At 30.8% G+C, this 27027-nt stretch overlaps 3 protein-coding genes across 4 annotated transcripts; all 3 read left to right on the top strand.

Annotated features, from left to right (window-relative positions):
* Positions 1-2486: 2486 nt before the first annotated feature.
* Positions 2487-9183, top strand: LOC114185306 (LRR receptor-like serine/threonine-protein kinase IOS1). 2 transcript variants are annotated; one of them, XM_028072964.1, is made up of 14 exons: positions 2487-2625; positions 4134-4290; positions 5134-5677; positions 5748-6232; positions 6330-6456; positions 6539-6610; positions 6777-6848; positions 6930-7010; positions 7177-7331; positions 7423-7685; positions 7771-7897; positions 8085-8153; positions 8246-8435; positions 8566-9183. In XM_028072964.1, exons 2-14 carry the CDS (start codon positions 4227-4229, stop codon positions 8975-8977), a joined length of 2661 nt encoding a protein of 886 aa, XP_027928765.1. In that variant the 5' UTR covers positions 2487-2625; positions 4134-4226; the 3' UTR covers positions 8978-9183. The 2 variants fall into 2 exon arrangements, with proteins under 2 accessions (XP_027928765.1, XP_027928764.1); XM_028072963.1 differs by having other exon boundaries at positions 2493-2820.
* A 2465-nt stretch (positions 9184-11648) lies between these two features.
* LOC114184791 (putative leucine-rich repeat receptor-like protein kinase At2g19210) lies at positions 11649-16925 on the top strand. The gene is made up of 13 exons (XM_028072099.1): positions 11649-11748; positions 13004-13538; positions 13613-14094; positions 14187-14325; positions 14408-14479; positions 14651-14722; positions 14803-14883; positions 15103-15257; positions 15350-15612; positions 15700-15826; positions 15903-15971; positions 16060-16249; positions 16382-16925. Exons 1-13 carry the CDS (start codon positions 11649-11651, stop codon positions 16791-16793), a joined length of 2697 nt encoding a protein of 898 aa, XP_027927900.1. The 3' UTR covers positions 16794-16925.
* A 3390-nt stretch (positions 16926-20315) lies between these two features.
* LOC114185308 (LRR receptor-like serine/threonine-protein kinase IOS1) lies at positions 20316-26926 on the top strand. Its single transcript, XM_028072965.1, has 14 exons — positions 20316-20443; positions 22299-22405; positions 22546-23077; positions 23163-23644; positions 23749-23884; positions 23967-24038; positions 24230-24301; positions 24389-24469; positions 25068-25222; positions 25331-25566; positions 25644-25770; positions 25946-26014; positions 26166-26355; positions 26468-26926. The coding sequence occupies exons 2-14, from the start codon at positions 22315-22317 to the stop codon at positions 26868-26870; spliced, it is 2646 nt and encodes an 881-aa protein (XP_027928766.1). The 5' UTR covers positions 20316-20443; positions 22299-22314; the 3' UTR covers positions 26871-26926.
* The last annotated feature ends 101 nt before the right edge of the window (positions 26927-27027 follow it).

Below are 27027 nucleotides of genomic sequence, written 5' to 3'. Positions count from 1 at the left end.
AACTTTTTCTTAAAAAAAAAACATACAAAAATAAAGATGACAATAACATGTGAGAAACTTAATTTACGATGAGAAAAAAGACAAAAAATATCTCAATAAATTTTTATCTTCTTTATTATATTAATTTTAAGCTTTATTATTTATTAACATTAAATATTATATTTTATAAAATAATAAAAGCATATCTAATTTAATTTTCATATCAATATAATATATAATATATATTTTATATTTTATATTTTAAAATAATATATTTAAAAAAATTTAAAAAATTTGGAATGTACTCTTAAAAAAATTTAAAAATTTTGGGGCCATGGCCCTAAACATATAATAAAATCTGTCACCAGTGTAGTTTGGTCACCCTTTCAATAATAAAATAAAAACAACAAAACTAAATAGCAATTGTATATCTTTCTAAAAATTATAAAAAAAGGATTGATAGCTTCTTTGTAAACGTCACCAACTCTCCGCCTAGTTTGCATTGAATTATATTGTTTAAATGCTAAAGTACGTCAAATATCAAACAAAAAAGTGAGTATGTATAATTTGATCACAGATTCATTTTAAGAAGATATTTTTTTTATTATAATTAATTATTATGCTTCAATAGCAAAGAAAATCCTAAAATTAGATCTTTAATCTATACAAGGGTGGCAGCCAAAGCAAAATACAGGGTGACATGACATTTAACTTCAAATTTATTAATTTAAATAAAAGTTTATATAAATGAGTGAACCATATATTTAATTACGATTACCGAGAAAAGAATGGTACTTCTGCATACAATTTTACCCTTTTTTTTAATTATTTTTTATGAAGTCTTAAAGTTGTACAATCAATGTGGTAACTTAATGTGGCACGAGAATTTATATATAATTAGTGAAGCTGTGTTTATAATTACAACATTAATGGTGTTTGCCAGCTGAACCTGCCCTAGGTTTGCACCCTCTTAGATCTCTCGTGCGTGGTAACGTAGTGGTTTTTTCGTGCACCATAAGGTTAAGTCCATGCATGTTTATCTTTATGGTTAACTTTTATTTATTAATGAAGATTTTCTCCATATTTATCTTCTATCTTCCCTTTTAAAAATTGTTTATTGATTATTGTGTAATAACTTTTATTTCTGGGTTATCGTGTAATATATATTGAGTATTGTTTTATTATGAAATAATCTTTATAGATTTATATAATATAAATACAACAACTTCTGATTTATTTAGCTTATATTCATAATTTGTCTTTTTATTTGCTGCTTTTGCTAACAATGAAACATCTTAAACCAACCATGTCGTTATGTTGTGTTTGGATAAAAAACTGTCAAGATAAATCATTGCTATATAATAAATTAATATAGATAATAATTAAGAATGTCTATATAAAAAATCAGAAACCATTGATGAGAAGCACAGCGTGTAATTAATTGTGAACATATGTATGAAAAGCAATAACTCTAATTCATCAAATTTGAACAGTTCGTTGTGCGTCCACTTCAAGACATGGTCTTACGTTTCCATGAGTGAGACCGCATGAAAGAAAAAAACAGTTTAAATTAATTATATTTTTAATAAAAACATATAACCGAGAAGGAAAAAAATCAGCAAAAGATAAAGTAAATAAAATAATTTTAATTATATATAACACATATATAAATTTATAATATACCAAAAAAAAATTTATATTCCCTTTCTTATAATATTATACAAGATGATAAAGCATGTCAACCTGTCTCCTTTTGATATAAAAATAAAGTTTAATTATTAATATGCTTTTTATAATCGTTTAAATTATTCAATTACGTCCAAAATTTTATTCATTTAAATTTAATATTTAATCTTCATCCAAAATTATTAAAAGTTATTACACGTAAAGAAAGGATATAACGCAGCTGAAAGCATATGATAGTCCCATTAATTGACACGAGTGGTGGAAATGTGCAACCATAATTTGACGGAGTCAACAGGTCATCTGGGTTTGTTGTTTTCAGTTTGTCCTGCAGAATCTTTCTTTCTGACCTAGTCATTAACCACATTAACAAAATATTCCTTTCAAAAATAGAAATTTTACCCTTTAATTTGTTTTCTAATTCGCAATGACTTCAAAAATTTAGTTTAAAATTCCTCTTTCAGTAAAATTGAAGCTCAACTATCTGACTTTGAATATGCTAAAGCCAAAAATAGCCATGCTCCATACACGAACCAACATCATCTTTTACAAACAAGTAATATATTATAACCTCCTTCTCAATTTTCTCATTTGAGTTCCAGTATCTTTTTTTTTTTTCCAATAATAATTATAAGTTGTAAGATGTAGTTGTGGAGGTTGGAAAAGAAAGAAAGGTTAGTTTTTGTTGTGTTTTAAGTGAGGTTTTAAGTCAAGTCATCGTTATGATTTCTACCAGTACAAACATATGGAGTCTTCTAAGTAGAGGACAAACTCTTGTAACGTTAAATACTCTTCATGATAAGCATATTAAACCACCTTCTTCAGACTAATTGTGAAAACAAATAGTACTTCCCTTCCTTCGTGTTTTCTCCATTCCAAACACGCGCTAAGAATATTATATAAGAACCAGAATTTGAATTCCGCGCAATGGAAAAGGACTCAGTGGTTATCGTGCATCATAAGGTTAGGTCATGGAACCCAATCTAACGTTAAACGCAACCACGGAGTCAAAAGTCATCGTCGTTTTCTGTTGTGTTTTAAGTGACAAACTGTTACACTATTATTATGCTAAATATATAGCTTAGTTTTGATGGATGGTAAGTAAGTGCAGTATCCTTAGAACACCAGAAATTCAGATCACATCACTGTACTGCATAGGTATTATCATATTTCCTCTTTCTCTCTTCCTTCTTCTTCATTTCCTCTTTGTTGTTGGCCAAATCTTCACCTCTACATTTTTTTTTCATGCTCTAGTCATAATCCCCCACTCTTTAACTGTAAAATAAAAAACATATGTATATAAAGCTTTAATTATAGTTCTAGACTTTCCACACTCACATATTTTCTCCAACACTTTCTTGGATATGGCTGATTTACTATTTAAGATAATTCATCTGAGATGGTTTATTAGGATTATGCATATTTGGTTTAGATGATATGAGATTATCTGTCAAGAAAGTTGAAAATAAAAAATTGAGTGTGAAGAACTCGGGGGTTCTTAAGAATGTTGTCAGTTCCATATCCACTCTCATTAGTACATAATAATAAAAAAAATATTCTAAAAATAAATCAAATAACAAAAGAAAAATTAAGTGGTATTTCTTTAATGACTATGAACTGTGAGAGTACCACTGTTATCATTAAAATTATAATTAATATGATTTTAAAAACATTAAAACATAATAAAATTGAATCATAAAAGTTTACTTTTAGTTTTGTTTGTTATTTTATTTTTGCTTTTTATAATTTCTATTTAATGTTATTTTCTATTATACTTTAATATATAAAAAACGAATGTAACCAAAAGAAGAAAAAGATTAATAAATTATTAACATTTAATGCAAGTGATTTGACTCAAATGTGCTAAATAATTACTTATGAAAAATGTGTTTCTCAAGATTAATTAGGTAACATTAAATTTTAGGTGTTATTTATATAATGACAAAACAACAAAATTAAAATTTAAAGTTTTTTTTTTAAAGCTATGAATAATTATGTATATATATGGCATCTTAATTAAACTCAAATATATCATTTATCACCATATAAAAAATATCATTGAGAAAGAAAAACAAAACAAAAATATGAGATCAAACGCCTACACATAAAAATACACAGCAAACTTTCTTAATTCTATCTATTATGAAAAAAATATCAAAAATAATTTTAAATAGTATAATATCATATTATTTATAATGAATTTTATTTTTGAATATAAAAAATTGAACTTATGAGAACACTTAGATACAAAAATTATACATGTTCCTCGAAGTGTTTCGGGATTTGATCTGCAGTTCTTGGTCTGCATATACCAGAATATCTATGCTTAATCATTGAAGTTTTTGTGCTAATATTCAGCCTTTTTATGCTGTTTTCTTTAAGTTAATTAAATAAAAATATATTTAATCTGTTTTATGTGAATTTACCTTTTGCTTGATCGAAGAATCCACATTTCATGACGCATATTGCAGATTTAAACACGGAGAGAGAAATTAAAGCTAAAAAGTTTTTACAATTACCTTCACGTTGAGTCGTTGACTACGTGATCTAAGTCAACCTATAGAATGTGGATGAGTTTCTACGTTGCTGTTTTAGCTGTTCTACTTATTCAAGCTCATGCTCAACCAGGTTCGTTAAAGCATTTGTTTTGTCAAACAACTTCATTATATCTCTATTTACTTCAAAGTCTTATGCTGTGGTAAAATAATAGAAAATAAGAGATATAAAAGAGAAAAAAAAATGATACATCATAACCATATTGGAAGTCATGTTTTTTTTTTTTCTCTCTTTTCTATCAATTCAATAAACCAATTTTTGTTTCGTTTTCATCTTTTTTTATTTCATCTCATGCTTTCTTTAAGTTGAAACTAAAGTCTAAACAATTATTAAATGGAACAGATCGGTCCTGTGGATATTGGTTATGATTATCTTCTACATGATACATAATTGCTAGACTTTAGAAAGATAAATGGGTGATTGATGTGAATAAATTAACTTAAGAGTAAAATAGAAAACTAATTAGTTGGTCTTTTAATTGGTGAGAAGTTTCTAGTTTAATTCTTAAAAAGCTGATTTAGTTTCTAAATATATAAAAAGACTCCTATATAAAACAAATTAGCATTAAAATACAATTTTAAAGACTAATTTGATACTAATTGAAAAACTATTTTACCATCAAACTGGGATATTTAAAAACTAAATTGTATATTTTTTTCTCATAAGTCTGAATAAATTGTTTTAAAGACAAAATTTTAATATCTGACATATTCTTGCTAAAGCTTCTCATTTACCACAAGATTATAGATAAGGATAGGATAGAGTCCATTCAGCAATATGACATGGAGAAACAGAGCACAATTACATCGAACTCTCAAAAAAGTGTAATGGTAGTAATTTGTATCTTTATTAATATTTAATTGTCTAGAACTTTGTAGGAACTTTAACAGTAATAAACGCAATTTCATGTTTTAGGATTCATCAGCATAGATTGCGGAGCTGAAGCAGGTGTGAACTATACCCAGCCATATCTAGGCATAGATTACGTTTCCGATGCAGATTTCATAAATACCGGTGTGAGTGAGACAATAGCAACTGAAGAGAGCAACAGATACAGCTATCAACAACAACTGTGGAAGCTTAGAAGCTTCCCGGAAGGAAAAAGGAACTGCTACAAAATAAGCGTCACAAGAGGCACTACGTATCTCATCCGCACTACTTTTCTGTACGGAAATTATGATGGGCTGAATAAGACACCACAGTTTGATCTTTTTCTGGGACCTAACCACTGGGTTAAAGTCAATATACAAAATGCATCCAGGGACCAATTCAATGAGATCATACATGTACCTTCCCGGGATTATGTGCAAATCTGTCTGATTAACACAGACCACGGCACACCATTTATAACAGCCATAGAATTCAGGACTTTGAAAAATGATACATACGTCACTCAATTCGGATCATTGGAACTTTACAATTTCCTGCGCTGCGATTTGGGTTCAAACACATCGTACAGGTGAAATTATAGTTTAGGATTAAATCTCTTGCCTTGATTCATCATTGCATTTATTCTGATTTTCTCACAGGTACCCGGTTGATGTTTATGATCGTGTCTGGAATGATCGTTCCTGGTATGCCTGTAATTTCGGCCAAAATTGGAAACCACTAAATGCCTTCATTCCTGAACCACTAAATCAGACGGATTACAAGCCGGGAGCTACTATCATGAGCACCGCAGTTGAACCAGAAAATGATAGTGCTCCGTTGGTAATAAGCTGGCAGCCAAAAGATGAAACTGAGCTATTCTATGTGTACATGCACTTCACGGAACTGTTCACCACGAATCAGACAAGACAATTCAACGTCATCAGCAACGGTGAATTAAGTATTCCAAATTTTTCTCCGCAGTACCATAATGTCAGTACCATATCTTCGACGTCAGCCATCAGCGGGAAAGTAATTAATTTTTCACTGGAGAGGACAAAAAATTCTACCCTGCCTCCCATCATCAGTGCCATTGAAATTTACAGAGTAATAGACTTACAGAAACCAGAGACATTCCAAGGAGATGGTATTTTTCATATTTTAAATCCATTTCTTTTGTATACGTTGTTGTAAATTATCTTAACCACCTTTTACAATTTTTATTGTTATCATTTCAAAAATAGTTGATGCAATTACAAGCATTAAGTCAGCCTACGGAGTGAAAAGGGATTGGGAAGGTGATCCATGCGCCCCTGCAGCCTACTTGTGGGATGGTCTCAACTGCAACGATTTTCTAAGAATCACGACTCTGTAAGTAATGCTTGCCAAATTATCATTATAGCTCTATAAAACTCACATGATTTCGTATATAACTATTGGTTGAGCAAAACAGGAATTTATCTTCAAGTGGATTGTCAGGAAAGATACACCCTTCTATCTCAAACCTCACCATGTTGGAAAAGCTGTGAGTTTTTTCTTCTTCATTTCACCCGACACAAAAATCTCGTTTTAAATCTTTCTATTGTTTCCGTATGTACTTATTATTTGTGAAGAATTGACACATCTTTTGCCACAAAAATGAATCAAGATTTAGACATACTTTAAAAGGCTAAATTATTTTTGTTTTCCAGGGATTTATCTAACAATAACTTAAATGGTGAAGTTCCTGATTTTCTGTCTCAACTACAACACTTGAAGATCTTGTAAGTTACTTCATTTACTCAACCAATATATATGTGATCCTCTGTATGTATCAGATAATGGAAAACCATATTTTTTTTTAGAAACTTGGAGAAGAATAACCTCTTCGGTTCGATTCCCTCTGCACTTGTTCAAAAATCACACCAAGGTTTTCTCTCACTAAGGTATGAATCTAATTAAAAAGTTTCATTCATAATATGGTTATTTATGCTGATGATTATTAATTACTTATATTCAAGAAGTTGAAAAATGTATTTAAATTATCGATATGGATTACTTGTAAGGTTTACTGAGACTTGAAACATAATTTTTCTGTGATTTCCATGCTAGTGCGGGTCAAAATCCATATCTATGTGAATCTGGTCAATGCAAGGAGAAGGAAAAAAATAACACTGTTACACCCATAGTAGCATCAATTAGTGGGGTTTTAATTCTTCTAATAGCCGTTGCAATATTGTGGATCCTTAAAAGGAAAAAATCAAAAGGTAATGCTGAAATAATTACGAAAAGTTTTAATTTTCTATAAACAATTTGCCAAAAAGTCACCTTTTTAACCTATTATCGTTCAAAATGAAGTTGAAAAATTTACAGATTCGGTGGCATCAAATCATCGGAGTTTAATTTCACAGCAATCCACTGGAAAGGATAATTCGTTCCAGCAACTCAAAAGTCAAATGTATTCATACTATGATGTCCTTCACATCACTAACAATTTCAGTACAATTATTGGTAAAGGAGGATTTGGAACAGTTTACCTGGGCTTTATCGATGACACTCCAGTTGCAGTGAAAATGCTTTCCCCATCAGCAGTTCATGGTTATCAACAATTTCAAGCAGAGGTAAGTTACTCATCAATTTACTCTAGGTTTCTGAGTTTGGTACCGAACCTATAGGGTTTAACATGGTTGTGACTTTTATTTCCAGGTAAAACTTCTAATCAGGGTTCATCACAAAAACTTGACATCCCTCATTGGTTACTGTAACGAAGGAACCAATAAAGGTCTCATATATGAGTACATGGCTAAAGGGAACTTACGAGAACATCTCTCAGGTTGGTTCCAAATAAAATTATTTTGTTCTTAGAAGTTTGTGAAATTAATTTCCAAACTAGATTTGATTTCTTAAACTCTAGATATGGAATTTTTAATATTGGAGAACTGTATGAGTCGTATGAATAACTTCTACCGAACAAAAACAAACATGTACAGAATAGAAAGTTACAGAAGTTGTTCTTGTAGGTAAATACAACGAATCACCATTCTTGAGCTGGAAGGACAGACTTCGTGTAGCAGTGGATGCAGCCTTAGGTTAGAAAGTAAAATTGACATTGTGAATTTCTGTCAACTCCCTTTCACCTTCTTAACAATTTTTGTTGCCGCAATTATAAATGTAATATCAGGATTGGAATATCTGCAAAATGGTTGCAAGCCTCCTATAATCCACAGAGATATAAAATCTACAAACATCTTGTTGGATGAACACTTCCAAGCAAAGTTATCTGATTTCGGTCTTTCCAAAGCTGTCCCAGATGATGGGAGATCTCATATGTCAACTATTGTTGCTGGTACTGTTGGTTATCTGGACCCTCAGTAAGTACTTTAGTTACTGCCCTTTCCATCATTTTCTAGGAAATATAGTGAGATTTTCTACCTGAATATTTGAGTTGATGACAAAATCCGCAAAGAGTAAATAATTTGGGTTGCATGACTTCTCTTGCAGCTACCACTCTTCCAATAGATTAACACAGAAAAGTGATGTTTATAGCTTTGGAGTTGTTCTTTTGGAAATAATCACAAATCAAGCAGTAATGGCAGGGAATGAAGAAAGTGGTCACATAAGTGAACGAGTTAGGTCCATGATATCAAAAGGGGATATCAGGGCCGTAGTTGACTCAAGCTTAGAAGGAGATTTTGACATAAACTCAGCATGGAAAGCCGTAGAAATAGCAATGGCTTGTGTTTCTCCAAATCCCAACGAAAGGCCAATGATGAGTGTGGTAGTGATTGAACTACAGGAGACTTTAGCGGCCGAATTAGCTAGAACAAACCATTACAGTGGTGCTGATCTCAGGTATTCTGTTGCACCGGTCAGCATGGCTTTAAACACCGAATATATGCCCTTAGCTAGGTAAATGCTTATTCAACGTAAGAATAACAGAACAACTTTGTAACAAGGGAAAGTGATGTTGTACAAGAACTTGTTCATTGGGTGATTTCAGAATCTGTGTTGTTTGGGAGTGGTGATATAGTAGTAATGCATATTACTACACAAATAAACACTGAGAATTGAATAATGGAATTGAAAAGCAGTGTTATTAGTAATTTTTCTTTGATTAAATTTTGAAAGCTATCTATCTTTATTTTGCCCTCTACTATGCAAAGTGAACCACAATAACGAATAAATAAAACCAAATAATGTAAAATGAAGAAGAACCAGTCTAATGACCACAAAAATAAATAGGTCAGTTTGTCAGATTTCAAGGGAACTTTCTAAAAACATAAATTCTAGCCTTGTTAATTAAAAATGTTATTTAAAATGTTCATGTACGCAAGTAAAATGTTTTTCACCATTAGAAAAACATTCTTCTTCACTCTGTCCTAGTAAGCTTTTGGTTTCAAATATATATTTGAAATCATGTTTTCTATGATGTAACTATCTTAAGAACACCCTAATATTCTTTTCCCCTTACAAGGTGTTTTTGATGAAAATGTTATTGATGCATAAATAAAACATAATAATATTTTTGAGGATTCTTTCCATTTATGCTATCCACCACAAATAGATTTATAACAGAAATTGACTCAAACAAAAACCTTTTAATGATGATATTTTTATAAAATATTTGATCTTTGAAGCACATGATAATATATAGTAAGAAAATCCCGATAATCGTTAAGAACTAAAATAATAAATTACAATTGTGAAGATGACGAAACCAACAACTTAGGTATAAAAATGTTCCCCAATAAAGTTCAACAGTAGTTTAAATGGTAAACTGCAAGGAAATAAAACATGAATCATAAATAAGAAGTTTAATTTGTTGTTACGGGCATCGAAAATCGAGACCTCAAAGTAGAGTATCGAAATAAAAATACATGGAAGGAAATGATATAATGTAAGAAAAAATTGAATCAGTGAACAAAGACTAATCGAGAGTTTGAACACTGCATCAAAGAATATACAACATCAAGAAAATATTGCTGAAGAGAGTTGAGAAAAGAAACATGTTGGATAAAAAAGGAAGTAAGCCTATGATAACTGAGGCAAAATATAGGATAATATGGCACAATTGATGCATTGTGGGCGATTTTTGAAGCACTCATTACAATTTATGTAATTTTTTATTTATTTTATTTTGGTCTAACAGTATGAAATGTAAAATAAGGATGGAAGATTGTGATTACAATTTAAACACTCTAAGAATGTCGTGAATAAAAAAATAATAAATTATGATGAAAGTTGTAATTTTGATCACTACTTTCGTAAATTTTCTAATTAGTTTTTATTTTGTCTTTTTGGTAATTTATTTTTCTATAGTTTGAGTCGCAACTTTCATAGATTTTTAGTAATTTATTTTTCAACAATTCACATTCTTACAATTTACATTTTCAATTATCACTTCGATTCATCTTCATCTACATTTTCTTCATATTCCTACTTTTGGTTTTCCACATATTATTCCCTCTTTTATATATATATATATAATTATTCTTTTAAAAGAAATCTAAGTTTTTAAATGAAATTTATATCAAGAGAGAATATAACAAATTGAATATAAGATGGTTCATAATATAACTAGTTTGCATATTAATTTCGTTAATTGTGAAATCTTAAAACCAACATATAATCCGAATTAGATTGAAAAATAAAAGTTTGTTTGTTTATTTGACAAATAATCTATGTCGAATTCATTTAGTATTATTTGTAAGAAAAAAAGAGTGGAATAATTTTTGAAAAAAAAGTCAAATTAGTTTATATTCAAATTAAAAATAGAATTTTTAGAAGCGAGATAATGTTTTTAACAAATTTGTTTATGAATTAAATAAGTTTTAATTTAATAATAAAATGATTTTACTTTATCCTTTACTATATTTATGAAAAATCTTGTATGAATGACTATTGACATTACTTGTAAGATGGGTATAACATTTTCCAAACGGTTCTGCTTCCGCTGACCGGCACATACCTGGATGGAATCACCGTGTTAAAAGGTTTACGTCCATTATAAGATTAAGTTAAAGAGGTCATGATTAACGATTTTGTATCAATATAATATTTTTAAATTAAACTTAATTTGAATATTTAGTTATCATATCAAGTTATTAAAATTTATTTACTTATACATAAATAAAAAAATATTACTTTTTTATTAACAACTAAATAACACTAACATTTATTTCCATCAAGAAAAAAAAAATTAAAAACTGTAAATTCGGCGACAGAATTAGTAACGGAGAGTATCCCGTCCAGTTTAAAATCTATGCCAGAATGCATGGTCCCATTAATTAACGTGAGTGGCGGAACCGAAGTTATAACGTGCGATCCCAACCATAGCGTCAACAACCATCGTCGTTTTGTGTTGCTTTTTGTTTTGTCCATAATAGTCGTGCTCTGCTTCTTACTATAAGGGACAAACTGTTACACTGTATTATTGGAACACCAGAAATTCAGATCACATCACTGCACTGCATAGGTACCACATTTGCTGTTTCTTCCTCCTTCTTCTTCATAAATGCAGGTTTGTTGTTGGTGAAATCTTTATGTCTATCATATTACTAGTTCGTCTAAGTCGCAGGCACAACATGGCGCTGACACTCATATGTCGATCATCTTGTACAATGTGGATGAGTTTCTACATTGCTTTTTTAACTCTTCTACTTATCCAAGCTCATGCTCAACCAGGTTTGTTGAGGCAAAATATTCTTTATGTTATTGGTCATCTATGCAATCACACAGTAGATCACAATATCATATAATATTCACACAGTATACAACAATATATATATATATATATATATATATATATATATATATATATTGTACAGGCACATACATATGATGCATCTTATCATCATCACCATCACTCGCGTATATGTGTCTGTATTCTAGACTAATGTTAATGTTAAAATGAACTTTTATTGAAATGTCAAGAATCCAATTATCAACTTCCAAGTGCCTGCTTAAGTATATGTTCTATTTGTAGAACAGATGAATTCAACTTAAATTCCAAAAAGGAATATAAGGAGAATAATTTATGAAGATATAAAATTCTTATAAAATAAAAAGTAATTCGTTGTCATCTATTAAGTCTTACAAGTTTTACTTCTATTATTACAATTATTAATTTATTATTTATTATTTTATTATTAATAAGAATGAAATTACTTTATTAATCATACGAAAAACATATTCAATCACAAACAACAACAAAAACATTCAAGAAAGCCATTTTTGTTGGGTTCATGTATATATATATATATATATATATATATATATATATATATTTTCATATAGGGTCATGGTGATTGAGAGATTGTGATTATTTATATATATATATATAACATTTGATTTTACACATATAAGACATTTGACATCATTTTTACACAAAAACTTTAAGACAATGATGTTATAGGTTTTTATTCTTATATAGTGTTTAACTTTGCCTATTATTCAATGTGGAACTTTTTGACTCACACTTGAACTATTACCAACAATTTTTTCATCCAAATATTATACATGAAACTAAAAATTACCTGAATAACATAATATTAAATATTTATATAGATAGGACAATTGTTTTGGGTTAATTAAAATTTGGTTTTCGGATAATGAAATTTTAATTTGTCATTAAGAGAAAATTAGTTAAATAACAAATCGAAAAACCCTTCACATTTACAAAAAGGTTATAGATAAGGGTAGGATAGAGTGCAGGCAGCAATGACATGGAGAAAGAATGCAGAATTATATTGATTTCTCAAACAAGTGCAATGGCAGTGGCCTTGTTATAGGAATCATCCAATCCATCAATATTTTTTTTAATAATGTCTTGAGCTTTCTAAGAACTTAGATTTTCGAGAATCATATCCTGATAGGAATATTTAATTTTCTAGAAATGTGTAGCAACTTTATGAGTAATGGATGCAATTTTATGTTTTAGGATTCATCAGCATAGATTGCGGAGCTGAAGCAGGTGTGAAATATACCGAGCAAAATCTAGCCATAGATTACGTTTCGGATGCAGATTTCATAAATACTGGTGTGATTGGGATAATAGCATCTGAAGAGCTCAACAGATACGATCAACGACAACTGTGGAGGCTTAGAAGCTTCCCGGAAGGAAAAAGGAACTGCTACAAAATAAGCGTCACAAGAGGCTCTAAGTATCTCATCCGCACGATTTTTGTGTATGGAAATTATGATGGCCGAAATATGGCACCGAAGTTTGATCTTCTTCTGGGACCTAACCACTGGGATACAATCACTACACTCAATGCATCCAATCTCGTGTTCATGGAGATCATTCACGTACCTTCACTGGACTATGTACAAATCTGTCTGGTTAACACAGACAATGGCACACCATTTATAACAGCTATAGAATTGAGGACTTTGAAAAATAATACATACGTCACTCAATTTGGATCACTGAAAAGTTACCGGCGGTGCGATTTGGGTTCAAACAGAGGCTACAGGTGAAATCATACTGGATTAAATATGTTACAATATAAGAATGATTGATTATTGAATTTATTCTGATTTTACACAGGTACTGGGCTGATGTTCATGATCGTTACTGGTACCCCTGTAACTTTGGTGAAAATAAGAAACAACTAAATGGTTGGACTCGATATGATTCTTTGAATGGGAGCGATCTTTACCAACCGGGAGCTTTAATCATGGACACGGCACTTGAATCAGAAAATGATAATGCTCCATTGGTAATAAGGTGGGAGCCAAAAGATGAAACTGACCGATTCTACGTGTACATGCACTTTAAGGAGATCCAACTGTTAACAAGAAATCAAACAAGACAATTCAACATCACGGTGAACGGTGAATTAAGAGTTCAAAATTTTTCTCCTCAGTACCAAAGTGTGGATACTATATATACGACGTCAGCGATAAGCGGGAAAGAAATTAAATATACCCTAGAGAGGACCGAAAATTCAACCCTGCCTCCCATCATCAATGCTATTGAAATTTACGAAGTAATAGACTTACAGAAACCACAAACATTTCAAGGAGATGGTATTTTTTATTTTTTAAATCCATTTATTTGGTTTACACTATGCTACATCAACATAACTACCTTCTACTCCTCTTTCTGCATTGAAAAAAAGTTGATGCAATTACAAGCATTAAGTCAGTTTATGGAGTGAAAAGGGATTGGGAAGGTGATCCATGCGCCCCTGCAGCATACTTGTGGGATGGTCTCAACTGTACTCATCTCGGCAACGAGATCCCAAGAATCACGACTCTGTAAGTAATGCTTGCCAAATTATGATTATAGCTCTATAAAACTCACATGATTTCGTATATAACTATTGATTGAGCAAAACAGGAATTTATCTTCAAGTGGATTGTCAGGAAAGATAGACCCTTCTATCTCAAACCTCACCATGTTGGAGAACCTGTGAGTTTTTTTTTTTTCTCTTCTTTATTTCACCCGACACAAAAATCTCTTGTTTTAAATCTTTTTATTGTATCTGTTATGTGCTTATTAATTGTGAAGAATCGACATATCTTTTTCTACATGAGTGGAGATGTAAACATATTTAAAAAGGCTAAATTATTTGTTTTCCAGGGATTTATCTAAGAATAACTTAAATGGTGAAGTTCCTGATTTTCTGTCTGAATTACAAAACTTGAAGATCTTGTAAGTTACTTCATTTACTCAACCAATATATATGTGATCCTCTGTATGTATCAGATAATGGAAAACCATATTTTTTTTAGAAACTTGGAGAAGAATAACCTCTTCGGTTCGATTCCCTCTGCACTTGTTCAAAAATCACACCAAGGTTTTCTCTCACTAAGGTATGAATCTAATTAAAAAGTCTCAAATTCATAATATGGTTATTTATGCTGATGATTATTAATTACTCATATTCAAGACAGTGTTTGAGATTCATATATATATACACGATTTACCCAATTTCAAGCACAACCAAAATAAGTTGAAGTATGTATTAATTATGGATTACTTGTGAGGTTTATGAGACTCTAAACAATTTTTTTCTGCGATTTCCATGCTAGAGTGGGTCAAAATCCATATCTATGTGAATCTGGACAATGCAATGAGAAGGAAAAGAAAATCACTGTTACACCCATAGTAGCATCAGTTAGTGGGGTTTTAGTTCTTCTAATAGCCGTTGCTATGTTGTGGATCTTTAAAAGGAAAAAATCAAAAGGTAATGCTGAAATAGTTACGAAAAGTTCTTGTTTTTTATTAAAAATTTTCCAAAAATCTACCTTTTTTAACCTATTATCGTTCAAAATGAAGTTGAGAAATTTACAGATTCGGAGGCGGTAAATCATCCGAATGAGATTTCACAGCAATCCACAGAAAAGGATGAATTGTTCCTGCAACGCAAAAGTCAAATGTATTCATACTATGATGTCCTTCAAATCACTAACAATTTCAATAAAATTATTGGTAAAGGAGGATTTGGAACAGTTTACCTGGGCTTTATCGCTGACACTCCAGTTGCAGTGAAAATGCTTTCCCCATCGGCAGCTCATGGTTATCAACAATTTCAAACAGAGGTAATTGTTATTGATCAATTTAATCTAGGTTTCGGAGTTTGGTACCGAACCTATGCGGTTTAACATGGTTGTGACTTTTATTTCCAGGTTAAACTTCTAATCAGAGTCCATCACAAAAATTTGACATCCCTTGTTGGTTACTGTAACGAAGGAACCAATAAGTGCCTTATATATGAATACATGGCTAAAGGGAACTTACGAGAACATCTCTCAGGTTGGTTTTAAATAAAATTATTTTCTTGTTTAAAAATTGTGAAATCAATTTCCATGTTGCATAACTTTTCTTGTAGGTAAACACAACGAATCACCATTCTTGAGCTGGAAGGACAGACTTCGTGTAGCAGTGGATGCAGCCTTAGGTTAGAAAGTAAAATTGAAATTGTGAATTTCTGTCAACTCCCTTTCACCTTCTTAACAATTTTTGCCGCAATTATAAATGAATATCAGGATTGGAATATCTGCAAAATGGTTGCAAGCCTCCTATAATCCACAGAGATGTAAAATCTACAAACATCTTGTTGGATGAACACTTCCAAGCAAAGTTATCTGATTTCGGTCTATCCAAAGTTGTCCCAGATGATGGGAGGTCTCATGTGTCAACTGTTGTTGCCGGTACTTTTGGTTATCTGGACCCTCAGTAAGTACTTAATTATTGGCCTTTCGATCATTTTCTAGGAAAATATGGTGAGATTTTCTACCTGAATATATGAGCTATCATCATAAAATCCGCCGAGAGTAAACAATTTGGGTTTCATGACTTCTCTTGCAGCTATCACTCTTCCAATAGATTAACACAGAAAAGCGATGTTTATAGCTTTGGGGTTGTTCTTTTGGAAATAATCACAAATCAAGCAGTAATGGCAGAGAATGAAGAACCGGGTCACATAAGTGAACGAGTTAACTCCATGATATCAAAAGGGGATATCAGGGCCATAGTTGACTCAAGCTTAGAAGGAAATTTTGACATAAACTCAGCGTGGAAAGCTGTAGAAATAGCAATGGCTTGTGTTTCTCCAAATCCATACGAAAGGCCAATGATAAGTGTGGTAGTGATTGAACTACAGGAGGCTTTAGCGACGGAATTAGCAAGAACAAAGCATGATAGTGGTGCTGATCTCAGGTATTCAGTTGCACCGGTCAGCGTGAATGTAGACACCGAATTCATGCCCTCGGCTAGGTAAACACTTACTCAACATAAGAATAATAAAATAACGTTGTAACAAGGGAAATTGATGTTGTACAAGAAGTTGGTTATTAGGTGCTTTACTTTGATCACTTTTCTTAATCTGTGTTGTTTCGGAATGTAGAATGCATATCAGTATACAAATAAAAATTGAGAATTGAAAAGCAGTGTTATTATCAATTTTTGTTGGATTAAATTTATTGAACAATCTATCTTTGTTTTACCCTCTTATATGCAAAGTGAACTACAAGAACGAAGAAATGTAAATGAAGAAATGATCACAAAAATAATTGGTTAGTTTGTCAGATGTCAAGGGAACTTTCTAAAAACATTAATTCTAGCCTTTTTAATTAAAAATGTTTTTTTTTTAAAAGTCTTATTAACTTATAAGTTTGATTCATGTTTCAAAAATAGTTTACGACTTCAAAAGCTACATTATCCTTATAACGCCAAATATATATATATATATATATATATATATATATAATATTCATCGAGAAATTTTGTCATTATTTTTATATCCACGTATGTCAATAAGTATAGTTGATGTTTTACATGTTATTTCAAATTAAAAATAGAAAAATTATTTCGTAGGCTTTGAATAAATAAAAGTTAAAAGGCTTAAATAGTCATTTGGTCCTAGTTTTGGTCGACTTTTTTCACTTTGGTCCTACTTTTGAAATTGTTTTCAATTTGGTCCTACTTTTTGTTATATTTTTTCAATCAACTCCTTTCTGTTAACTCCGTCTAAATCGTTAACGGATGTGAACAGTAACTGCCACGTGTCATTTTGTGATTTTTTTGATTTTTTTTTGATTTTTTTTTGATTTTTTTTGATTTTTTTTAATTTTTTTAGTTTTTTTAATTTTTTTTAAGATGTACACGTGTCAAGCTCATATTATGCCACGTGTCATTATTGATTTTTTATTTTGATTTTTTTATTTTTTTTAATTTAATTTTTTTAATTAAAAAAAATCCACATGTCAAGCTAATATCATGCCACGTATCAGAATCATAATTTTATATTCAATTTGGTCCTAATATTCGTTATTTGTTTTCAATTTGGTCCTAGTTTTTTTTTAGTTTAGTATTTTTTTTCCTCTCCAAAAACAAAATATAATTTGTATATAAATGTGGCTTAATTGCAATTATATGAATATTCTTATTAAACTACATATTTTTATTAAATATTTTTAATTTAAAATTAGAGTTGGTTTAAAATTAAATATTTTTAACCTCTTAAAATTTTAAATTAATGGTGTTATTGCTTTTTTTCGTTTTAATTTTAAACTAACGCTAATTCTAAATTAAAAATATTTAACAAAAATATGCATTTTAATATATACAAATTAAATTTTATCTCAATTTGGAGAGGAACAAAAATGTTAAATTTAAAAAAAATTAGGACCAAATTGAAAACAATTAACGAATATTGAGACCAAATTGAATATAAAAAACTTACTCTGACACGTGGCATGATATTAGCTTGACACGTGGATTTTTTTAAAATTAAAAAAATTAAATTAAAAAAAAATTAAAAAAATAAAAAAAATTTAAAAAAAATAAAAAATCACAAAAATGACACGTGGCATGATATGGGCTTGACACGTGTACATTTTTTTTTTAAATTTAAAAAAAAATTAAAAATTTTAAAAAAAATTTTAAAAAAAATTTTAAAAAAATTAAAAATTATTAAAAAAATATTAAAAAAATCACAAAATCACAAAATGACACGTGGCGATTACTGTTCACATCCGTTAACTATTTTAACAGTGTTAGCAAAAAGGACTTGATTGAAAAAATATAACAAAAAGTAGGACCAAACTGAAAACAATTTCAAAAGTAGAACCAAAGTGAAAAAAGTCGACCAAAACTAGGACCAAATGGCTATTTAAGCCAAGTTAAAAATATTATTATGAATTTGTAAACTAAAGTGTCGTAAAACATAATCACTCTAGCCATTTGTATTATTTTATTGCTTTGATAAATTTTCTAATGAAGTTTATCTTTAGAAATTTTGACTAACAAATAGGTTTTGTTTAACTTCAAGAAAAGAAATTTTCTATAAAAGGTTAGTAATTTGGTTTTGATAATTTTCCAAACAAAGTCAACCTTAACTACTAATTTCCAAACTATTTTACAATATCTAACAGCTTGGATGGTGGAAAAGGATGAAAGTGAGTTCTCTCAGCAGTACACAGAACAAGATAATTCATTACAGCAGTTTAAAAAACAAATATATTCATATTCTGACGTCAGTAAAATTACCAACAATTTCGGTACAATTGTTGGTAAAGGAGGTTTTGAGATATCACCACATACACTGGCAGAAAATAAATTGGGTTAATGCCATGATTTGTCTTGAATTGCAGTTATTACACATCCAATAGATTAACAGAGAAAAGTGATGTTTATAGCTTTGGAGTGGTTCTTTTGGAAATAATCACAGGTCAGAAAGTAATAGCAAGGAATGAAGAAAGGGGTCACATAAAGGAGTGGGTTAGATCCCTGGTTGCATTAGGGGATATCATGGCCATTGTTGACTCAAGGTTTGAAGGAGATTTTGACATTAACTCAGCCTGGAAAGCCGTGGAAATAGCAATGGCTTGTGTTTCTCTAAGTCCCAAAGAAAGGCCAATTATGAGTGTGATAGTGTTTGAACTTAAGGAGATTTTAGCAACCGAATTAGCTCGAATAAAACATAACAGTTGTGCAAAGCTTCAACCTCAAGAGAAGAGAAAAGCTTTCAGAAGTTTCAACCAGTATGGAATGAACTTGGAGCAGTGACCTTCAGAGAGGGAAAGAAGGGACCACCACTACAGAGAACACGATCAAATGAAAGAGATGGAAACTATGGGGACCACTGGAGACAGCACAGTAAGAAACAGAGAGAAGAAAAAGAGAACGGAAGCAGAGAAGAAGAAAAGAATGAAAACAAAAGAAAATAACGAAACAGAAATATTGGGGGTGTAGCACTGCACTATAAAAGCAAACCAGCCGCAGTAAATCTTGTTTTAATTCTTCAACCACCGAGGCAGGTAAAATATTTATTAGGGTCAAAACGGTAATTTTCTTTTGGGATACAGAAGAATGTTTGAGGGTGCAGGGAGAAACTTGCAATGTGCTGATAAGCTAAGCTGACTTTTTTCTTCTTGCAGCCCATTATTATTAAAAACAACCATGGTCTATACACGAACCAATATCATCTCCTACAAACAAGTAATATATTAGAACCTTCATCAGTTTTTCTCAGTTGTGAGTTACAGAATCTTTTTTTCCCAATAATAATAATTATAAGTGGTAATTAAGATGTGGTTGTGGAAGGTAGAGGAAGGAAATAAGGAAAGAAAGAAAGGTTAGTTTTTTGTTTTTTGTTTATAAGTGAGGTAGTAAGTCAATAGTCATCGTTCGTTTCTGTATGTCTTCCACCACTGCAAAATATTCCACCTTATAAGTGGAATATTCATCATTTGTTTCTTTATGACTTCTGCCACTGCAGCGTATTCCACCTTATCTTCTACTGTAAAGGACAAACTCTTATCGTTAAATACTTTTCATCTCTCCATCTCCCTTCATCCACCTCAAATACCTACCTCGGAGGGATATCATAGTAGCTGCAGATAAACACCATTTCCCAGCAACTACACGGTGTGTTTACTATAATATTATAGCCTCATTTTGATTCACAACTCTACATATATGTTTCTGCACTGCTACCTAGGATATTCGTTTCTTTTCCTCTTTCCTTTAATATCTGCATGCATGCATGTTAGTCTCCTCTCTTTTTATGTTTATTTTCTAATATCTTTTATTTGTTCTAGTCATAATCTTCATTTTTTATCATAGGTATATACAAAGAGTTTAAATAGATTGAAAATAATCATATTTGAGTTGGGCTAGATTTATTAAATTTATATTCGTGGTTGACTGTAAATATTTGTAGCATTTCATACCTTTTTCCTGCACTTTATATTATGAAAGATTCCAAATTATTCATAGTTTAAAAAGATGACATATTCTGGATTATACGGATCAAAATTAAAAAATATATTATAAATTATATAATCTAAAAATATATTTTAAATAAATAATTTAATATATATTTCTAGATCCAAAATCATATAATTTAAAAATATATTTTAAAGTATATAATTATTACACAATTCACAAAAACAATTGAATTATAAGAATATAATTATATATATTTTTAGTCTTTTGAACATTTATATATATCTATATATATATATATATATATATATATATATATATATATATTTATATTTAAAGACAAAAGCTTTCATTTACAATTTTTTTATTTAGCATTTCATTTTTTTATAATAAATAATAAAAATAAAAAACTGTAAATAAATTAGAAATTTAGAAAATATGAGTTTTTTAAACAGAACAAAAATCAATTCACAGCCAAACTTGAAGAACAAGTTTTCTTTGTTTTGTTATCGGTTTTGAATAAAAAGTAATTTATGAGTTTATCAATATTTAGGACAATTTCATAAATTCGATGTAGTTATTTTTTATTTATTTTAAAAAAAATTTGGATACATAAAATTGGAATTTGTCTCTATTCTAAATTTTGATACTGTTTGGTTATTAAATTCTAAAAATAAATACACATAGTATTCCTAACATAATAATGTTAATTTTTTTGTACAAATGGTGTTTTAAGTTGGTGTTTGAACTGATTATACTTTTTGACACGTTTCGATTCAAATATAAACTTAGAACACAAAAATTAATATTGTTAGATTAAGATGACTATATTGATTTAATTTTTAAATTTGAGGATTAAAATGTTTTAAAGGATATGATATAAATGAATTCCAATTTCTAATTCAAGGTTACACATCGCAAACATATTTAACCTTGTATTTTAAGGTATGTAATCTAAAAGTTTAGAATATATTTCTTATCTAAAAATTTATTTTAAATTTTATAATTTAAAATATAATTATCTAAACATATAAGTTCAAATATATTTTAAAAAATATAATTTAGATTGTATAATTTGAAATAGTTTTAAATTTCACATTAAAAAAAGAAATGTGGATATTTCATTATTTTAGTGAGTTAAGTTTTTTTTTTTTAACCATTCATGTACAAAAGCCAATTAATTAATTCCATGAACTAAAAGAATCATAGACAGAAATAAATGCATTAGGACTTCTACTATAGAAGTTACTCAATTAACGAATTTAGCAAATAACCTTAACACAGGAAATTTTAGTCACTTTCTGAAAATTTAGGAGTGAAATTAAAAAAAAAAATGAAAACTTTATGCATTATATATGTAAATTATATAAATGATACTTTTTTGTTTGGGTTCTTAATCCTTGTTTGGTATTTTTTATTCAAAAAATTCAACGGTTTTGGGATTTAATATGTCATTGTTTATATTTTGCTTGAACTAAGAACAGATTTCTCTTAAACATTAACTTCTGAAAAAAAAAAACACCTTCTCTGCGAGCTAACCACGATTCTTTCTCAGGTAAAAGTTTCAAAATATGGAGCTCGTGTATCTGTCACCCTACAGAATGTTGACTTTCTTCATTTGTTTTCTGGGTGGTTTACTTATTGAAGCTCAGCACCAAGCAGGTCTGATAAAGAAAACATGAACTTCATTATATCATTTTTCTTTTGTCTAATATTAAGAACTTCTTCATATCATAATCTAGCAAAATTTTAGCCGAAGTCTCAAAAACCATTGTTCATAAGCATATTTTTTTATGTTGTAGAATTCATCAGCATAGATTGCGGAGCTCCTGCAGATGTGAGATATACTGAAAGGCGCACAGGCATAGATTACACTTCAGATGCAAATTTGATAAATACTGGTGTGAGTAAGTCAGTAGCATCTGAGTTCAAAGAAAAGCATCAACAACAGATGTGGACTGTGAGAAGCTTCCCGGAAGGAAAAAGGAACTGCTACAAAATAAACATCACAAGAGACTCTAAGTATCTTATCCGGACTAGTTATTTGTACGGAAATTATGATGGGCTGAATAAGACACCACAGTTTGATACTCATCTCGGGGCTAACTGGTGGCATACTGTGACTCTGTCCAATGCATCCACTCCTCAAGGCAATTCGTTGATACATGTGCCTTCACGAGATTATCTACATATCTGTCTGGTTAACACAGGCCATGGAACACCATTTATATCTGCCATAGGATTGAGAACTATGCCAAATGATATTTATGTCACTCAATATGAATCACTGCAAACTTACCACCGGTGGGATTTAGGTTCAAACAAAGACTACAGGTGAGCTCACACATTGAATTAAATCTGTTGCATTAAATGGTTTATTGAATATTAACTGCACCTACTTTTTCTTAATTTTTCACAGGTACCCAGATGATGTTTTTGATCGTTTCTGGAAAGGCACCCTTGGTGACAGCAAAGATTGGTCACAATTAAGTGTTTCTGTTCCTGCCGAGTCATTAACGCAGAATAATTACAAACCGCCTGCAATTGTGATGAGCACCGCAGTTACACCAGCAAATGCTAGTGCTCCACTGCTAATAAGCTGGGAACCAGAACATGAAACTGACCAATTCTATGTCTACATGCACTTCATGGAGATTCAAGAGTTAACCACTAACCAGACAAGACAATTCAACATCATGATGAACGGTCAACCATTGCTTTCAAATTGTTCTCCACAGTACCATATTGCGAATACTGTACATTCGAGGTCATCGTTCAGTGGAAAAGTAATAAAATATTCACTGGAGAGGACCGAAAGTTCTACCCTGCCTCCCATCATCAGTGCCATTGAAATTTACAGAGTACAGGAATTCCCCCAATCTGATACATTCCAAGGAGATGGTAAGTCACGAAACTATCGTATTTTGAATCCATTTCTTTTGTATACGTTGTTGTACATGATCTTAACCACCTTTTACAATTTTTTGTTATCATTTCAAACATAGTTGATGCCATTACAAGCATTAAGTCAGTTTATGGAGTGAAAAGAGATTGGCAAGGTGATCCATGCGCCCCTGTAGACTACTTGTGGGATGGTCTCAACTGTACTTATCTCGGCAATGAGCCAAGAATCACAGCTTTGTAAGTCGGGCTTGCCAAATTATTGTTACAGCTTTATAAAACTGAGATGATATCGTATATAACTATTCATTGAGCAACACAGGAATTTATCTTCAAGTGGATTATCTGGAAAGATTGACCCTTCAATCTCAAAACTCACCATGTTGGAGAAGCTGTAAGTTTTTTCTTCTTCTTTCATTTCAGCCGATCCAGAAATAGAAGAGGCCTGCAAAATCTCTTGTTTTAAATCTTTTTATAGTTTCCGCTATGTACTTACTATCTGTGAAGAATCAACACATATTCTGCCGCAATAGATGAGACAAGATTTAAACATACTTAAAAAAGGCTAAATTATTTGTTTTGTAGGGACTTATCGAATAATAGCTTAAACGACGAGGTTCCTGATTTTTTGTCCCAGTTACAACACTTGAAGATCTTGTAAGTTTTACTTGGTCAATTAATTGAAATAACTGTACATCAGAAAAGAGAAAATGATTATTTATTCATATTTTCCTGTTTTGGCAGAAACTTGGAGAAGAATAACCTCTCCGGTTCAATTCCCTCAGCACTGGTTGAAAAATCTAAGGAAGGTTCTCTCACCCTAAGGTATATGAATCTTACTAAAAATACTCAAATTCATAATGTGGTTGCTTACAGTAATGACGAATATTAATTGATTATATTTTAGGCAGCATTACGGACATGTTTGAAAGAGAGTCTATTCCCAGTTATTAAATTTGTATTTAACTTATCTTACAAGTTTTTGTTTAAGTATTTATGAGAACAAACGAAAAAAAATAAAATAATAGGAACTTAATTAAAAAATATAAAAATTGAGACAATTTCAATAGGAACTCAGATAAAAATACCTAAAAAATTTAGGAAATTTAAAACTTAATTAAGTTTAATTATATTACATAATTTAAGAAAATTGAACTACTAAGATAAATAATAAAATAATCAGTTGTAAGTCTTAAATAAAATAATTTTTTAAACTCGCTCACTGATGAAACCAAACTTCTATAGAGATCAAATCCGACTTTAAAAAACACCTCGTCAAGTAATAGGTTATAATTAGACATTATGTTTTTAAGGGGGATCAAACCCAGATTTATCAGAGCCATACTTGACATGACTATTTTTTACTCTACTTGCAAGGTTGCTTAAACTCTTTTGAACATAATCTTTTGTGACTTCCATGCAGTTTGGGTCAAAATCCATATGTCTGTGAACATGGTCAGTGCATGGAGAACAGAAATAACATTGTTATGCCCTTGGTAGCATCGATATGCGGGGTTTTGATCCTTCTAATGGCCGTGGGAGCTGTATTGTGGATCCTTAAGAGGAGAAAATCAAAAGGTGATGCAACAATGATAAAAGATTGTTAATTTTTTTTTTTTGATAATTTGCCAAACATGTTTTTAACTTTAACTGCGAGTTTCCAAACTATTGTACAATATCTAACAGCTTGGATGGTAGAGAAGGATCAAAGTGAGTACACAGAACAAGATGACTCATTACAGCAGTTTAAAAAACGAATATATTCATATTCTGATATCATTAAAATCACCAACAATTTCACTACAATTGTTGGTAAAGGAGGATTTGGAACAGTTTATCTGGGCTATATTTATGACACTCCAGTTGCTGTCAAAATGCTTTCCCCTTCATCATGTCGTGGCTATGAACAATTTCAAGCAGAGGTAAGTTACTAATCGCTTTGCACTTGGTTTTTTAGCTGAGTAGTTAGTATATCTTGCACTTGGTTTTTGATTTTCAGGTTAAAATTCTAATGAGAGTTCATCACAAAAATCTGACTTCCCTTGTTGGTTATTGTAATCAAGGAACCAATAAGAGTCTCATATATGAGTACATGGCTAATGGAAACTTGCTGGAACATCTCTCTGGTTAGTTCCCAAATAAAGTGAAGTTCTTGTTAAAAGTCTGTGCAAATCAATTTCCTAGTTAGTTTTGTATTCCAAAATTCTTTCATATTACCCAAACGAGTCCTGTATGACTGACTTCTAGTAAAAAAAAAAAAAAAGCAGCACGTATAGAAAGTTACTGACCTTGTTCTTGCAGGTAAGCACAGTAAATCAAAATTCTTGAGCTGGGTAGACAGACTTCGTATAGCAGTGGACACAGCCTTGGGTAAGAAAGCAAACTTCAAATTATGCGCTTTGACAGTTTTGTTAACTTTTGCTTTTCCAAATAAGTTCGCTCTCATCAAGATTTTATTAAAAGAAAAGTAAAAAATAGAAAAGAGTACTCTTGTAAATTGTTTTCCATAAATCTGATATAGGATTGGAGTATCTTCAAAGCGGTTGCAAGCCATCAATAATACACAGGGACGTAAAATCTTCAAACATCTTGTTGAATGAACACTTCCAAGCGAAATTATCTGATTTTGGTCTATCCAAAATTATCCCATCTGATGGGGGATCACATGTGTCAACTGTTGTGGCTGGTACTCCTGGTTATCTGGACCCTGAGTAAGTACTTCAATTACTGTCATCCATTAATTTCTCGGAAAAAAATGAGATTTTGAGATATCATACACTGACAGAAAATGAATTGGGTTTCGTGATTTGTCTTGAATTGCAGCTATTACACATCCAATAGATTAACAGAGAAAAGTGATGTTTATAGCTTTGGAGTGGTTCTTTTGGAAATAATCACAGGCCAGCAAGTAATAGCAAGGAATGAAGAAAGAAGTCACATAATTGAATGGGTTAGTTCCCTGGTTGCATTAGGGGATATCATGGCCATTGTTGACTCAAGGTTTGAAGGAGATTTTGACATTAACTCAGCCTGGAAAGCCGTGGAAATAGCAATAGCTTGTGTTTCTCTAAGTCCCAACGAAAGGCCAATTATGAGTGTGATAGTGTCTGAACTAAAGGAGACTTTAGCAACCGAATTAGCTCGAACAAAATATAACAGTGATGCAAATTCATTTGAACCGGTCAATGTGAATCTGAGCACCCAACTCATTCCTCATGCTAGGTAAATTCAACTTGTTAAGGTGTGTTCGATGATGGAAAATTATATGAATAAGCCAACGCACACAATAACTTTTGCTCTCTTCCTCCATTCTCGCAGAGATATTTGTATAAATGCTTCATTCGCTCACTTGTTGATTACCAAATAATGCATTTGAAAAAACC

This window comes from Vigna unguiculata, chromosome 5, assembly GCF_004118075.2.
Source record: "Vigna unguiculata cultivar IT97K-499-35 chromosome 5, ASM411807v1, whole genome shotgun sequence".
NCBI lineage: Eukaryota > Viridiplantae > Streptophyta > Magnoliopsida > Fabales > Fabaceae > Vigna > Vigna unguiculata.
The sequence above is the reverse complement of the archived record's forward strand: the minus strand, read 5'-3'. Positions and strand labels throughout refer to the sequence as shown.